The sequence below is a fragment of the Pogona vitticeps genome, chromosome 6 (genome assembly GCF_051106095.1).
Source record: "Pogona vitticeps strain Pit_001003342236 chromosome 6, PviZW2.1, whole genome shotgun sequence".
Classification (NCBI taxonomy): Eukaryota; Metazoa; Chordata; class Lepidosauria; order Squamata; family Agamidae; genus Pogona; species Pogona vitticeps.
This window is the reverse complement of record NC_135788.1, coordinates 103,237,337-103,253,718: the sequence shown is the minus strand read 5'-3', so window position 1 is coordinate 103,253,718 and position 16,382 is coordinate 103,237,337. Positions and strand designations below refer to the sequence as shown.

The following is a 16,382-nucleotide window of genomic DNA, read 5'->3' as shown; positions in this document are numbered from 1 at the left end:
CCCGCATGTACGTGTCTGAACTTCAGATACAACCTCAGGAAGCATAAAAAAGAAGAGTATTAATATCATCATCGTGAATACAAATCTCCCCTCTGAAAACAGACTTACGAATATGCATCTAAAATCTAAACTAGTAGCAATATAAAACGTAAAGTACTAGAGATCACTCTGATGGATGTGTGTCACTACTTATCTCCTAGCACCTCCTCTAAAATATTTTGGGGTACATTTATACCATGCTTTGAAATATTTCTTATTTAGTTTTGTCAGCACTGCAAAGCAACATGTTTGAAATAGCAAAATGAATTGGGGTTATTTTGATAATTATGGGAACTCAAAGTGGTGTATTCTCTGTGGCGTAGTTTAAAAAAATGTTTTTGCCACATCTCAGGAGACATACACTTCAATTCAAGTATTTTTAATGAAATTGTAGAACAATAACAATGTCTGACTCCCTGGTGAACAGCAATTAAATTTATGTCTCAGATATGAATTATACTAGATTTTGGGCATAGAATCAAAAAGACAATAATTTTTCCAAAGTTTTTCCCCCCTCTTTTAGGAAAACAAAATATGCTTTTTTGAAGCAATTTCCATATATAATTGTTTTCATTTATTTCCGCAAAAATAAAGCAAAATAAAATGACAATAAATTTTCTAATACTTATAAAATTTACAGTGTGAGCTTTCATGGATTATAATCCATTTTCTCCAAATTTATACATAGTGTTGTTGGCCTAGTGCTGAGCAGGCCCCAAGCCATCTGAAGCTACATACAAAGAAGGCAACACACAATTATTTTTGAGAAGAACAGGCCACAACTTTATTAGTTACAGCAACAGTCCTGTGGGCCAATTTTGGGGAACTGAATCCAATACATCTAAAGACCCAAATGCCTTCCAATGCCCACCACCAACCACTTTAGCAGGTGTTGAGGATTCCACCAGAAGTGGAAGTCCTCTGGAGACCACACAGGTGTACGCCACTCCATGACTCCCTGAAATCTGGGGTAGGGCCACACTAACAGGTCCTTGTGCTAGAACAAGCTCTCCAGCTCGAGACCGTAAAGAAGGCCAATGTATATGCTGTCGTAAACAATGACAGTTCATACTTGGATCAACATTCTTGACTGACAGGAGATATCAGCGCACAATGAATGGGCATGGGAATGGGCTTCCTCCTATCAGAAACCCACAGGGTGGCTCTCTTCCACCCATTTATGGCCTACATTTAGGGATCTGGGAAATCCTGATCCTGAGTAAAAAAGGCAATTGCTGTCAAGTGAGTGTGCATTGTCCTGGGCGCAAGGCCCTGTTGTCACAATGCAGTAGTCATTATTTATAAATTTCTGGGGGAAACATATTTTCCCCACAAAAGACAAATATGTTGTTATTCTGCAGTGGCACACACTTGATACTCATTACAAATAAAAAAAAATAGTTTCTCTTTTCCAGAGATTCATACACATTTTGAATGTGTATTCAGGAATAACAAAAATACCTGCACAGACCTTGTTGGTGTTATGTGTTGCTGGGGGTTTACTCAAATATTATCTGACAAAATATTCTATGACAAAAGTGATTTAACTGTTCAAACATTTTAGAACTTTAGGTCAGTTTATCCACATACAATAAAACTGGAATATTATTATCATTAAAGGTAAAGGTTCCCCTTGACAATTTTTGTCCAGTCATGTTCGACTCTAGGGGACGGTGCTCATCCCCATTTCCAAGCCATAGAGCCAGCGTTGTCTGAAGACAATCTTCCGTGGACACATGGCCAGTGCGACTTAGACACGGAATGCTGTTACCTTCCCATCGAGGTGGTCCCTATTTATCTACTTGCATTTGCGTGCTTTTGAACCGCTAGGTTGGTGGGAGCTGGGACAAGTGACGGGCGCTCACTCCTTCGCGTGGATTTGATCTTATGACTGCTGGTCTTCTGACCTTGTGGCACAGAGGCTTCTGCAGTTTAACCAGCAGCGCCACCACGTCCCTTTATTATCATTAAACTGTTCTTAAAATAAATGATAGACTATGTAATATGGAAGGGTTTATTTACATATTTATGGAGAAAGATTAATTAGTATCATAGGTATAACATCATTTAGCTGTGATACAATAGCATTCATTACTGTACAGAAAGATATAAAGAGGAATTCCTGTCAGGGTCAGGTTCCCACTAAGCAGACTGCCAGGATGGAGGACATTCTTCACAAAATGCAAATGTTTGTATTACATTTGTATACGTTAATTTAAATTAATATGCATATCACATGTAGACCTTATTACTATAATTCAAGTGGAAATACACTACTGTTCTCCATGGTGCACAAAACTGTGACTAGGTAACCACCATGGGGCACAGCAATGAGATAAAAATTAAATAAAATATAATTGGTGAACATCTTTCGCTATATTAATTTAACATATCGTTGAAATAACTCTGTCACATTTTTCTAATTTTAAACAATTATTAAGTGCTGTAGAAAGTATCTACTAAAGATCTTCACCACCTCTCCTGATCTGATATCTACATAAAGATAGTTCTTTTTTGAGGAGTGTCTCTTTCAATTTACCAAGGGGAGGATACCCGATTCATGGGACTTGTTGTCAAGTCAGACTTAAGTGACACTAATGACTCACTTCAGACTCTACTTGAGTTTTTTTGTTTTTTTTCCCCTTGATGACTCAGACTTAACATGTGACTTGGAACTGATTAATCCCTCCCATTTTTTTCTGGAGAAAAAAACTTGTTTTCAATGGGGCTTTGGACTTGCAGCTTGGGACTTGAGACCAAAGACTTGGATTCAGATTCAAACCCAAAGATTTGCCAATATCTCTGTGATTTAATATATTTCATGAACTTGTCCTATAATTTTATATGAAAGTGAGAACCTCTTTCAAGTCATTCATTTGGGGCTTCCTACTCTTACATTCTGAAAATCTTTATTAAAAAATACAAAAGCCTTAAAAATGTAACACGAGGCAACAGAGAATTAACAGAGAATCAGTCTTCTTCAAGGAAGCAACAGTACAATATTTAAAAAGTACAGAATTAAAACAACAACAACCCACACATCTTAGTGGCATGACACAAAGTCCATCTTCCCTGTGCACACCCATCACAGAGGCAAAGAAAATGGTCCCATACCACCCACAAAGATATCCACTTTAACAGAATAAAAATACAGACATTAACCAAATAACAACTTTATGAAATCAAACTAACATGGAAAGCACACATACACAGAGATTCAAAATTTGCACTCTGCCTGATGTTCTGATTGGCTGCTGACAAAAGCCATCTCAACGCTATTGCATGAAGAGTTTCCTGGGAACGAAGAAGAAAGAAAGGGTGCAAGAAAGAGGGAATATAGTGTGAAGAAAATCAAAAAAATGTCCATGTATGCCTCTTTCATCAATACAAATTAGAGATGGGGATATTCGGATTCATATATGAATCCGAATATCCCCAACTCAACTGGATCTAATGAGGGTCCAGACCCTGGGACCAGACTGTCCACTCACACGTCTTGCTGCAGCACCGGTTCCAATCATCCTGCCAGTGGTGCCCAGAGCATCACTCTCTTCCTGCTTGGCTGGCCACTCAGCAGCTGTGTGGGGAGGCTCATCCTCCTGCCCCCTGCCTGGAGTGACCAGCTGAGCAAGAAGAGAGTGGCACTCAGGGTACCATTAGTAAGACGAGCAGGACCAGTGCTGCAGCAAGATCTGTGTGTGGATGGTCTGGTCCCACAAGAGCCTTGTTAAATTAAGCTCTGTTGGGATATTTGTATACAAATACGAATATCCCAATTTCTAATAGAAATCATTTGTTTTAGGTGCTAGATGTTGATTATCAGTGAAACAATATTAAAAGACCCATCAGTACTCTTCATCCAACTATCTTTGGTAGACCTTAAATTAATGGTACTTCAGCCACCAGACTTCAACAGCTGAGTCTAAGACTCTGGAGTAGGAAAGACAAGTTAGATAGATTTATGAAGTAAAGCATACACTCTCCATTCCCCATTGCACCCACTGAGCATCTCCCTTAGTTTTTCTCTCTCTTTCCCCACTTCTCATAATAATGGTCAAATGCAAAATTCAAGATGAGGTGTCCATTGAGATTCTGTTCCATCCTGTCAATGCCTTTGGTTCTTTGCTCCATGCAATGGTCACCCCAGAAATGCACAAATGCCTTGACTTGGCTCCCATTTACACCACTATCCAAAGAGAGTGCATATTGACACTAAGAGGATACTTCTCTAGAGTTTCATTCTCCTTCTTAATTGTTCCTTGCTGTTTAACTCAGGCTTCAACAAAATTATATAGCATTTGGGGAAAAAGAAGGAACCCAGTAACCCAGCATTAGAGGCTATAATAATGAACATTTTGAATGCTACTGTGTGCTTTCCTTTGGCAGTCAAATAGACTGGAACAAAGCACATCCAAATGCTACACAACACCACCATGCTGAATGTGATCAGTGTGGATTCATTGAAGCCATCCGGCAGCTTCCGGGCAAAAAAAGCCACAGTGATGCTGATAAAGGCTATCAAGCCCGTGAAGCTCAGTTCAGAAAAAAGTATTTGGAATGATGATGCATTGCACCACAGGATTATTTCTTCTGGCAATGAATGAATGTCAGTATCAGGAAATGGGGGAGAGGTCACCAGCCACACAAGGCAAACAGTCACTTGAAGAGTAGAGCAGGCAAGAATAATAAAACTGGCCAGTTTTTTCCCTACCCACTTTTTGATCCTTGATCCTGGCTGCGTAGCCTTGAAAGCTAGGACAACTGTAATAGTTTTTGCCAACACTGTAGAAAGAGTGACAGTGAATATAATATCAAAGGTAATACGTTGGAGGATACATGTCGCTGTCTCAGGTTGGCCAACGAACAGCAATGTACAAAGGAAGCAAAGGAGGAGAGAGATGAGAAGAGTGTAGGTAAGGTCTTGGTTGTTGGCTTTAACGATGGGAGTGTTGTGGTACTTCATAAATATTCCTAGGACCAGAGATGTTATCAGCACCAATGAGAGTGCAAAAATAGCTAAAGTGATGCCCAGAGGTTCCTCATAAGATAAGAAAGTTATTCTCTTGGGAACACAGGAGTTCTGGTCCTTATTTGGATAATGGTCATCTGGACATCTAGCACAGTAAGCCATGTCTGAGGAAAGAAAAGTAAAAGAAGAGCATTGGTGGAGGAAGCACCAGAAAGAGCATCTTTAATTGAGCCAACTGGAGACAAGGACTTGGAAGACCCAGGAGCCTATACGTGCCCGACAATGGAAGGTAAAAGGTAAAGGTTTCCCTCGACAACTTTTGTCCAGTCATGTTCGACTCTAGGGGGTGGTGCTCATCCCTGTTTCCAAGCCATAAAGCCAGTGTTTGTCTGAAGACAATCTTCGGTGGTCACATGGCCAGTCCGACTTAGATACGGAACACTGTTACCTTCCCATCGAGGTGGTCCCTATTTATCTACCCGCATTTGCATGCTTTCAAACTGCTAGGTTGGCGGGAGCTGGGACAAGTGACCGGCGCTCACTCCGTCACGTGGATTTGATCTTACAGCTGATCTACAGACCTTACAGCACAGAGGCTTCTGTGATTTAACCTGCAGCGCCACCACGTCCCTTACCTGACAATGGAAGCCCTCCTCAAAGGTCATTAGCTAGCTGGAGTCTGTGTGGAAAACTAGATCCCTGCTAGGTATGGACTATGGAATGCACCAACCCAGTGAAAAGAACGTGGGCCAGGAAAAGGACTCGACTTACCATAGGTTTCATAAAGTTAATTCATCCCTCCAATTAGCTGTTGGGTTGGGTACATCAGAGACTCAGCCTATCCTTGTATTCCATTCTTAATTTAATAAAGATCAGTTCGAGTAGTATTGAGAACCTTGGTTTCATTGATATGTGCTCGCCACTAAAATGCTCACCTTCCTCACCAGACACCCATCCTTTGGGACACTGAATGCAATCATAGCAGCAAAACATCTCTCCCTCTTTCCTCTTCTTCCTATAACCTGCTTGACATTTGGCACTGCACACTGAAGATGGCTGTACCTGTCCACCAATGAAAAAAAAAGAAGAGTAACTGTCTTCAGAAGAATAGTTTTAGAATCTCATGAGCCCTATACAAATATTCAGCCTAAGTGAATGTAGGATTGAAAGGGATGGGGACATGCCTGTAAACCTGTCCTTTCCATTCCAACCTCAACTGGAAGTCCTATAGAATCTTCTTCTGTACCATAAGCTCATTGAACTGAATATGCTTGCTGCGTTTCTGTGATCTGCAATCTCTCTTAACCAGGCTACTGGTCATAGCAAAGCAAAGCAAAGAGCAAAGTGTGCTGCTTATATACCGCCCCATAGTGCTACAAGCACCCTCTGGGCAGTTTACAAGTTAATTATGCAGGCTGCACATTGCCCCCCCAGCGACCTGGGTACTCATTTTACCGACCTCGGAAGGATAGAAGGCTGAGTCAACCTTGAGCTGGCTACCTGGGACTGAACCCCAGGTTGTGAGCACAGTTTTGGCTGCAGTTCAGCGGTTTAACCACTGCGCCACAAGGCTCATTAGAAATACCATAATTACATCCAGGAAAGAAACACAAATGATTCTTAAAAAGAACCACATCCACATAAACCTGTCCTCACCATTCTAACCCCCAACTGAAAGTCCTGTCAAACACTTGACTTTCCTATTCTCAAAAGTTTCTGATATTTATTGTTATTTACTTCAGAATAGAGATGAACACTTACCTCGGTTTGGTGGTTTGGCATGGTTTGGTTGATCAGGCCCATAGGTGTTAATTGGAGTCCATGCTCCACCTCCTCCCATGGACATCCAATCAGAAACAATGCCATGGGCTTCCTTACTCTGCCTCATCTTCTGAGTGGGCGCCCTCAGGAAGAGGCTGGGTGTTGAATCTGGGAAGCCCACACAACACCTATGGGTCTGATCCGATGAACCACACTGAACTGCTGAAACATGGTAAGTGCCCATCTCTATTTTAGAATCAGGAACAATAGGGAATCAAACTCCTAATTTCTGGCTCCACAGTCAGATACCGAAACCACTCAGCTATCCAGCCAGCATATAATGAACTTTAGACACTAACATTTTTGTATGTTGGACTCTCATGGGAAAAAAGTACACTCCAGCTCATTTAAAGTTTCATATAATATTTTGATCCATTGTTCTTGAGACCCATGATTTCCTTCACATCTTGTGCAAGGCCCATGTATGTACTTTATATATCATGCTGTAGTAGAAAATTCATTATTCACATCTAAAACTGGGAAATTTCCCCAAATGCTTACATTCATGTATCACCTGATTAAACGAGCTGTGCCATACAATGAGATCTTCATTAATGATTAATGTTTCATCTGGAGAATTTGGAGAAGCTGTTCTTCCGACTTTCACTCCAAAGAAAGATTGATTAGGAAAGGAGACCCAATTTATAATGTCAAATCCTGTAACTGCCTCCCAATCCTGGTTGAAGAAAACTTTTTCCCCGGCGCTGTTATTAAATGACACAGATGGAAGAAAATGATGGAGCTAAAGGAAAACAGACAATTTTTAAAAATGCAAATGGACAGTGACAATTGTTAAAGATAAGATGGTCCTAATTATTTATCTGCCTTTCCATGTGATCACTCTGCTTCTCTTACTATCAATAGGTCTGTACAACTAATTTAACCAAACTCCAGCTTCTGAACTAATTTGGACCTATTGGTTCCAATCAGATCCAAACTGGATCTAGATTAGTGTGAGATACATTGATGATTTAGATATAATAAGAAAGTCTGATAGCCATGTATGAATACCATCTACTGCAATTTGGTCCAAATTATTTGTCTTACAAATAGCAATCACTTCATTTTGGGTTGATTTATAGCTCATCCACTTCCATTTATATATAACTCTCAGGAATATTTGCATGAATCCAAATAGTGAAAGCACATGGCAATGGGGAAAATAAGGTGTTCTCACTTGGGCTGGAGGAGGTGAAAATCAGTGTTATCAACTAATCAAATAATAAAGTTAAAAGGGGCTACAAGCTTCCAAATTTCATATATATTTGTCAAAAAAAAGCCTGTTTCATAAATGTTGTGCAAAAAAGTCACTATACGTAAATCACATCTTTCCCACATTACAACTCATTAATATTTCTCTCTAAGATTAATACAATGTAACCAAGTTTCACAGTTACATAGAAAAGCACAAAAAAGTTACAGCCAATTTGATTTTTCCAATGTAAATTAAAATCCCAGAATTATGATTCTGACTCAGGTTCAAATTGAATCAGATCAAGATGGAATAGTTCTAAAGGGAATCAAACTCAAATCTAAGATTGAGTTTCAAACCCAAGCAGGATACTTTCACAAAGCTCTAATGATCAGCCCTAATGTGAACAGCCATCACCTCTGTGTTTATAAATCTGCTGGTGAAGCATTAACTATGCCCACATTGAAATGTTGAGCCAATTACCTGCCAGGACTGCAGAGTATGAAGCTCTCTTCTTCCACCTTTCATCTTTGCATTACTTTTGGAGGTGGATGAATACATGGCATGCAAAGCATGAGCCACAGCATAAACTGCGTTGTAGATGCTGTAGCTGTGGCTAGTTACAGTCTTTGGGAATACATGCTCAGGGAGATTTTCTAGTTTCTCCTCTTCAGTACAGACATCCCCACCCACATTGCCCACAACAGAATCCTGGAAGGTACAGCCAAATGCCTCTCTCCAAAACTCCTTCATAAAACCATCTCCATTTGTTCTGGAAGGATGTCTGCTCTGAATGAATTCCGCAAATCCTTGAATTTCAGTAGAATGAACTGCAAAGGATAGAGCACTATGGAAAGCTTGTTCATCCCCAAACTTCCTACTGGTAAAGAATTTCAATTCCATACCAACTGTCAGAATCCAAACACAGCCACTTGACTTTTGCATGGCATGTCCAATGCCTTGACTTAGGAACCGTCTCAAAAGCATTATAGAACTTGCACTTCCATAGGCAACTGTGACATTGGCTTTAAAGTTCATGGCTTTATTGTAAATCTGCATAGCCCTTACAGCATAATCTGAACTGACAACATCATAATAGAAACTAAAGAACAATTCCAAACAGATGCCATTGTCCAAAAATTCAGGAAGCATTACACGTAGGAACCATTCTAATATCTCCTCATCTGCAGCCAAAAACGCAATCCATTTCCACTTGAAATGCTGAAGCAACTGGATAATTCCTCTGAATTGAATCCTTCCATTAGGAACCATCTGATAGATGGGCAGAAATCTGGCATCTTTTGTATCGACAGCAGAAGAGCCATATCTGAGCTAAAGATACATGGAGGGCGTAGACAGTGATATTTTCAAGCTGATCTGGATTATTATTTTTCTTTATATTACAGTGACATGATGTATTTAAATGCCACATTTGCTAGCTCCATAAGATTTCCTTGCTGCAATAAAATGTATAAGAAGCAACCATGTCCTTCACTTGATAAATGTGGTTCAAGACCATGCTGAAGTAGCATAGCCCCAGGAAAGGAGGAAAATATCAATTTTCCACCATTGAATCTTAATGCTTTTTCAACAAGTTTTAATCTGTAAAGTCAGTGACCTATCAAAAGAGCAGAGACACCTAGATTCTGATGCCAGTGATACAAATAAAATGCTAGTTTACAACTCTAAAAACAGCAACAACAGGAAGAACAATGTCATAAAAAGTAAAAACAGGCAAATGACTCAAGGAGCAACAACAGGAGCAACAAGAGGGTTTATGGAATACAGCAGAACTTGACTTAAACTGAAAATAAAAAGAAGATCCTATGTGGTTCCAGGAATGCAGACACCTAAACATATGCTCTTGGTTACTTTCCAAAACAAATCAGTTCTTCAATTATCTCTGTCAAGAACTATACTTAATTTCTAAGGTTCTCCTAGCTGTCCTTTTAACTAAAGAAAGATGACTGGGAGCGATATGCAGGAAAAGACTTTCGGGTGCCACTGAAATATGGAAGATAATTTTTGGGGAGTGGGGAGTTGATGGGTCTGTGTTTGGCCAGTTTTAAACAAGGATTATAGTCCTATTAATTATGCCTGTCACTGTTAACTCCACCGATGAAAACCTCAGCTGTGAAGTGGCACAAGTTAAGAAGTCAGTGCAGGCATCTCCTGATGCACATCCATCACATGACATGAGCAAATGCCTACATCATCATCATCGTAGAACTGGAGAGCTGGAAGGGACCCTAAGGATCATTGAATCCAGCCCATATGAGACACAATAGGGCAGTGGTCCCCAACCTTAGGCCTCCAGATGTTCTTGGACTACAACTCCCAGAAGCCTTCACCACCAACTCTGCTGGCCAGGATTTCTGGGAGTTGAAGTCCAAGAACATCTGGAGGCCCAAGGTTGGGGACCACTGCAGTAGGGAAACAAACTCCCTTCTCTAAAAGCAGTAGGCTCTGATTCCACAGCCAGATACTTAAACATTTGTGCTGTCCAGCAGTTCAGTTCTTCACTTGCAACAAGTTATAGTTGCAGCTGAATTTTATGCCAATGGAGTTCTGCTGTCATATTTTTTCAGCTGGATTCTGGCCAGGGTTGTAAAAACCATACCTTCTAGGCATTTGTTACTGCTGCTGTTGTTACTTGAGTCATTTGTCTGTTTTTACTTTTTATGACACTGTTCCCTTTGTTGTTGCTGCTTTTAGAGTTACCAACTAGCATTTTATTTGTATCACTGGCATCAGAATCTACTGTAGATGTCTCAATAAAATAGAATAAGACGTTTTCAATGGAATGTATAACATAATGCTTGCTGCTGTCAGGTACACACATCTCTGTCTCAGTACTGCAAAAACAGATTTGGAATGAAAAACACTGGGAAACACAATCTACCTGTGGGATCTTGTAGATTCTAAAAAGGTTTTCCGTCTCATCAGATAAGGTAGAGGTCAGTTCTTCAATGACTGCCAATAGATGGTCGTGGCTATCACATTTGTAGTTGGGAACACACCTGTTCCTTGAAGAAATAAGCTCAACAGTGACACGACTAGCCCACCATGCATGAAGATAGTTGTCATAAATATTGAATCCCAGAGTAATATTAGGTAACAAGTGAGGGTTTTGGTTGATTTCTTTTACAGCAAATGCCAAAGCTAGAATGTGCTGGTAGTTTTCAGTCAACAATCTATAAAGAGAAACATTTTTGGTATGATTATCACATGACTTCCTAAGATATTTAGAAGAGCTAGAAAGACTTCCTGAAGCAAATGTTTTTAAAAAACTATTAATATACATGACATTACCTGATGTATTTTCTGAGACAACCCAAAATGGGCTACGAAGAAGTCTAGACTATAGGTCTTGGACAGATTTGAAAACTGCACTGACGCTGAGCTAAAACTAATTTTAGGTTCAGGAAAATATAAAATGGAAGGGAATTAAAACTGAGATTTGGGTGCTACGGAGATATGAACTAGCCAAAGTCAAGTTCTCCAACAAATGCATAATGGAAAGAGAGGTATATTTAAGGTATAGCAATGAGGTCACTGTCCTAGGCACTTGCATATCAAACATTCCTAAGCAATTAATTACTTAACTAAGAGTGAAATCATAGAATAATGTTCACACACAAACGTTTTAGTTGGTAGAATTCCAGGAGGAAGTTTAGTGAATTTGTGTTGACCTGAGTCAAAAAACGCCCGAAGAATGCTGGCTCCATAGATGAGATCTCCAGATTGATAATATTTGGGAAGAATTGATTGTAGATGAGACATCCCGCATGTACGTGTCTGAGCTTCAGATACAACCTCAGGAAGCATAAAAAAGAAGAGTATTAATATCATCATCATGAATACAAATCTCCCCTCTGAAAACAGACTTACGAATATGCATCTAAAATCTAAACTACCGGTAATAGCAATATAAAAGGTAAAGTACTAGAGATCACTCTGATGGATGTGTGTCACTACTTATCTCCTAGCACCTCCTCTAAAATATTTTGGGTTATAATTATACCATGCTTTGAAATATTTCTTATTTAGTTTTGTCAGCACTGCAAAGCAACATGTTTGAAATAGCAAAATGAATTGGGGTTATTTTGGTAATTATGGGAACTCAAAGTGGTGTATTCTCTGTGGCGTAGTTTAAAAAATGTTTTTGCCACATCTCAGGAGTATTCAAATATTTTTAATGAAATTGTAGAACAATAACAATGTCTGACTCCCTGGTGAACAGCAATTAAATTTATGTCTCAGATATGAAATATACTAGATTTTGGGCATAGAATCAAAAAGACAATAATTTTTCCAAAGTTTTTTCCCCTCTTTTAGGAAAACAAAATGTGATTTTTTGGAGCAATTTCCAGACATAACTGTTTTTGTTTATTTCCACAAAAATAAAGCAAAAAACAATGACAATACATTTTCTAACACTTAAAAAATATACAGTGTGAGCTTTCATGGATTATAATCCATTTTCTCCAAATTTATATATAGTGTTGTTGGCCTAGTGCTGAGCAGGCCCCAAGCCATCTGAAGCTACATACAAAGAAGGCAACACACAATTATTTTTGAGAAGAACAGGCCACAACTTTATTGGTTATAGCAACAGTCCTGTGGGCCAGTTTTGGGGAACTGGATCTGATACATCAAAAGACCCAAATGCCTTCCAGTGCCCACCACCAACCACTTTAGCAGGTGTGGCGGATTCCACCAGAAGTGGAAGTCCTCTGGAGACCACACAGGTGTGCACCACTCCATGACTCCCTGCAACCTGGGGTAGGGCCACACTAACAGGCCCTTGAGCTAGAACAAGCTCTCCAGCTTGAGACCTCAAAGAAGGCCAATGTATATGCTGTCGTAAACAATGACAGTTCATACTTGGATCAACATTCTTGACTGACAGGTGATATCAGCGCACAATGAATGGGCATGGGAATGGGGTTCCTCCTATCAGAAACCCACAGGGTGGCTCTCTTCCACCCATTTATGGCCTACAGGGATCTGGGAAATCCTAAGCCTGAGTAAAAAAGGCAATTGCTGTCAAGTGAGTGTGCATTGTCCTGAGCGCAAGGCCCTGTTGCGGGAAAGGAGGCAGTGTATCCCTTGAACTTGAGGAAAGACAAGAAAAATCCCAGAGCAACACTATATGTCCTAAAGATGCAAGGGGCACTTGTGTTATATACTCCCAAGGCTATTTTCTATTTCCAAGAGCTCTTCTGTGAATGTTTTGGAGTGCTCCATTTCTTTCGTACCAACTGACAGAACCTGTCCTCCTAGAAACGGGAGGAGGCTGAGCTGAGGCTGAAGACCAGGTTTGCCTGCATGGACATTTTGCTGAGGAGTTTGTTTTGGCCGGGATTTCTTTTCTCCCCCCCCCCCCAATCTCATGGCCTAATGGCCCACGAAATCCTCAAATTATCTGCCTCCATCTCTGACCCTAATATGGCAAATAGGAAAGCCACTTAGTATTGCATACACCTGGGAGGCAGGAATGTTTTAAGGGTTGGATCATATTTCCGCACTATTAGGTGGGGCTCGTCAGCCCTGGAAGGCAGCCCATCTAGGAGAAGGAAACCTCCAATTGCAAACCTCCACTGCCTTGTGGCTATATCCACTCATGGAAAAGGCTTCAGGAGTTAACCTAGAGACAAAATCTGGAGCTGGAGTCCCAGAGGCAGTTCATGTCATTCTGGCAACTCCTGCGACATTGCTGGAACCAGTTGTATTGGCTCTTGCCTTTCCATTGGACCATTTCAGCAATGTGGAGAGGGGGGATTTGCTGCTTGGGTAACAGCCTATCCTCCATATTACTTTACCCAGGCTTCATGCTCTGGAGAGGACACAGAGCATGTTACCATAGTCTCTTGAGACTGAAGGTGCCTATGAGGAGGATGCTGTTATCCATGCCTTGAATGGCTGAGAAAGTCGCATTGTCTGACAGGCAAGGACTACCCATCGTATGAAGTTCATAACCCTTTCAAACCTAGATTGCCAACTATTAAATATCCTAAATACTGCTTGGTTGTCACACCAGAACGTGTCCTTCTTGTTCTTGAACTTGTCCTGTCATATCAACATTGCCATCAGAGTCACAAATAACTTCAGGTCTTGGAGGATATCAGCTCTTACCCATTCCTGTGAACATGCCATTACCACTAGAAGTGTACTCTGAAGCCAAGGTTCCTGGCTGCATCTGAGTGAATCTAGAGACTCATACCAGTTTCTCATGGCTGCTGCTAAATGGCTGTACCATGAAATTCTGCCAGGAAGGTTAGCCAAACCACCAGATCCTTTTTCATACCTCTGCCAATTCTAACACAATGATGGGGTATCAAGTCTCCTACTGTGGCCCTAGCAATACTGGTGCAGAATGCTTGGGCTAGAGCCACCATCCAGCAGACAAAGTTGCAGTGGTCTAGTACCTCCTCCAATTCTTTAAACATACAATTCCTTTTTGCAGGTCAGTAAGGCTGCTATGGGGCCAGATTCTCCTCCAGAAGGCAGGATGTTGCCGCCATGGTGTCAAGTTGGATGCTAAGACTAGCACAGTCACTCGTCCCTCCGTTTTGTCTTTGGCTAATGGAACCTCTTCAATTCCTGGAAATGGCTCATCAAGTTAATATATTCGGAGGTCCCATCTCGATCAATAAAGAGGAAGTCATCCAAATAGTTGATGACTTTTGCAACATTTGCTTGGGATGTCACTGCCCAGGAAGCTGTCAAAAAATGCTGCATAGGATAACAAGTAACCCATGTGCATGGCCTTGTCAACATACCATCTACACTGAATCTTGAATCCTAAGAATGAAAATGTGTCAGGATGAACTGGTAGAATGAAGAATGCCAACTAGATATCATATTCAGCTAACAAGGCACTGGGGCTGCACTGCCAGCCCAGAGCCACTGCATGGTCAAATGATGCAGAATACCCTGTAGAGTAATAGGGGTTTATTAGGGTTCCCTTTCTGATTATTTTCCTTTACTTAATTGATCACATCATCGGCTACATGCTCAATTCTGCACCCAGCACAAGATCAGGACCTTGACAATAAGCTTGCAGGAATGGGCATTGTAGCAAAATGCCAACAGGTGACATCATTCCTGCCTGTCCATCACAGAGGCTCAAGGGGGAGAAGCCAGGGATAGGGCAGGAGGGGCGGAGTTAGAGAGACAGTTGGGGAGATGTGAAATGACAGTTAGGGTTTAGGAGAGAGAAGGAGAGGGTTAGTGAATTGAGCTGAGAGTGTTAGGAAAGAGAATTGAGAAGGTTAAACAATATTGAACAACCAGGAATGAAACTATAAGCACTATAAGAGAGATATTGATTATAAATATATAGTAGTTTGGAATAAAAGTGATTGCATACATGATCCAATCCGTGTTAATACCTGATACAGTTCATATGTGATTTACCTTTATGATTTACTTCCTAGGTTCCCAACCTTTGTTACTCGGATGTTTTTGAACTGCAACTCTCAGAAACCCCAGCCAGCACAGTTGGTGGTGAAGGCTTCTGGGAGTTGCAGTCCACAACTCCTGAGTAAGCCAAGGTTGAGAACCAGTGATTTACTTGACAATAAAAAAATTGTTAATTAAACCTCTGATTCCTAAGTTCAATAACCCTCAGTGTTGGTAGCACATGTGTATAACATAATTTGGTATTAGGAGAATACCTGGTGGCAGCGTGAAGGAAAAGGGTGTGATCTTATGTGAGGGCCAAAATAAACAGGGGCCACAAGGTAGATCGCCACAGGCATATACTTACATGATGGCCCATATACAATTGTGTAAGCAAACAGATTTGGAGCATTAACTTCTAATCACACATTTCTTATTGGGTTCTTTCAAAACACTTTCCTTGATGCTTCAAAATTACTTCCTCTTATCTTGCAGGGATTTTTTTAAATCGATGGAACACAAATCCCATAATGCTGTTTTTAGTGGAGAACCATACTGAGAACTGTGAGGCTGGAGAAAGCTGTTTGCCCTAAAATTGGGATTTCCTCATCCATAAGAAACAAGACACTGATGTGCTATAAACCACACTGACTCTATTCAAAGCTGCTACATTTTCAAATCTCTTGCAGAGACCAAGTGCCCTGTTAGAAGCATTTACTAATTTTACAATAATTAAAATGAAGGGTAAATTTGACTCAGACCAACTGAATAGGTTGTTCTAACCTACATTTATGCCTCCGTGATGCTATCTGACTGATTAGTTCACACTCTTCTGCACCCGCATCCAGATTGCCAGGAAATGGCCCAATATTGTTGCACAATATCATGCACGCATTGTTGGGAGAGTGAGAACACACAATATTTCTTCACTCAGCATGTTTTTAGTCTGTGGAA

General features: G+C 40.6%; 1 protein-coding gene across 1 annotated transcript; it reads right to left on the bottom strand.

Moving 5' to 3' along the window:
- Positions 1-4,267: 4,267 nt before the first annotated feature.
- On the bottom strand, positions 4,268-11,804 carry LOC144583837 (vomeronasal type-2 receptor 26-like). Its single transcript, XM_078378736.1, has 6 exons — positions 11,665-11,804; positions 10,924-11,215; positions 8,505-9,353; positions 7,344-7,571; positions 5,944-6,070; positions 4,268-5,172 (listed from the first exon to the last, which is right to left on the bottom strand). The coding sequence occupies exons 1-6, from the start codon at positions 11,802-11,804 to the stop codon at positions 4,268-4,270; spliced, it is 2,541 nt and encodes an 846-aa protein (XP_078234862.1).
- Positions 11,805-16,382: the final 4,578 nt, after the last annotated feature.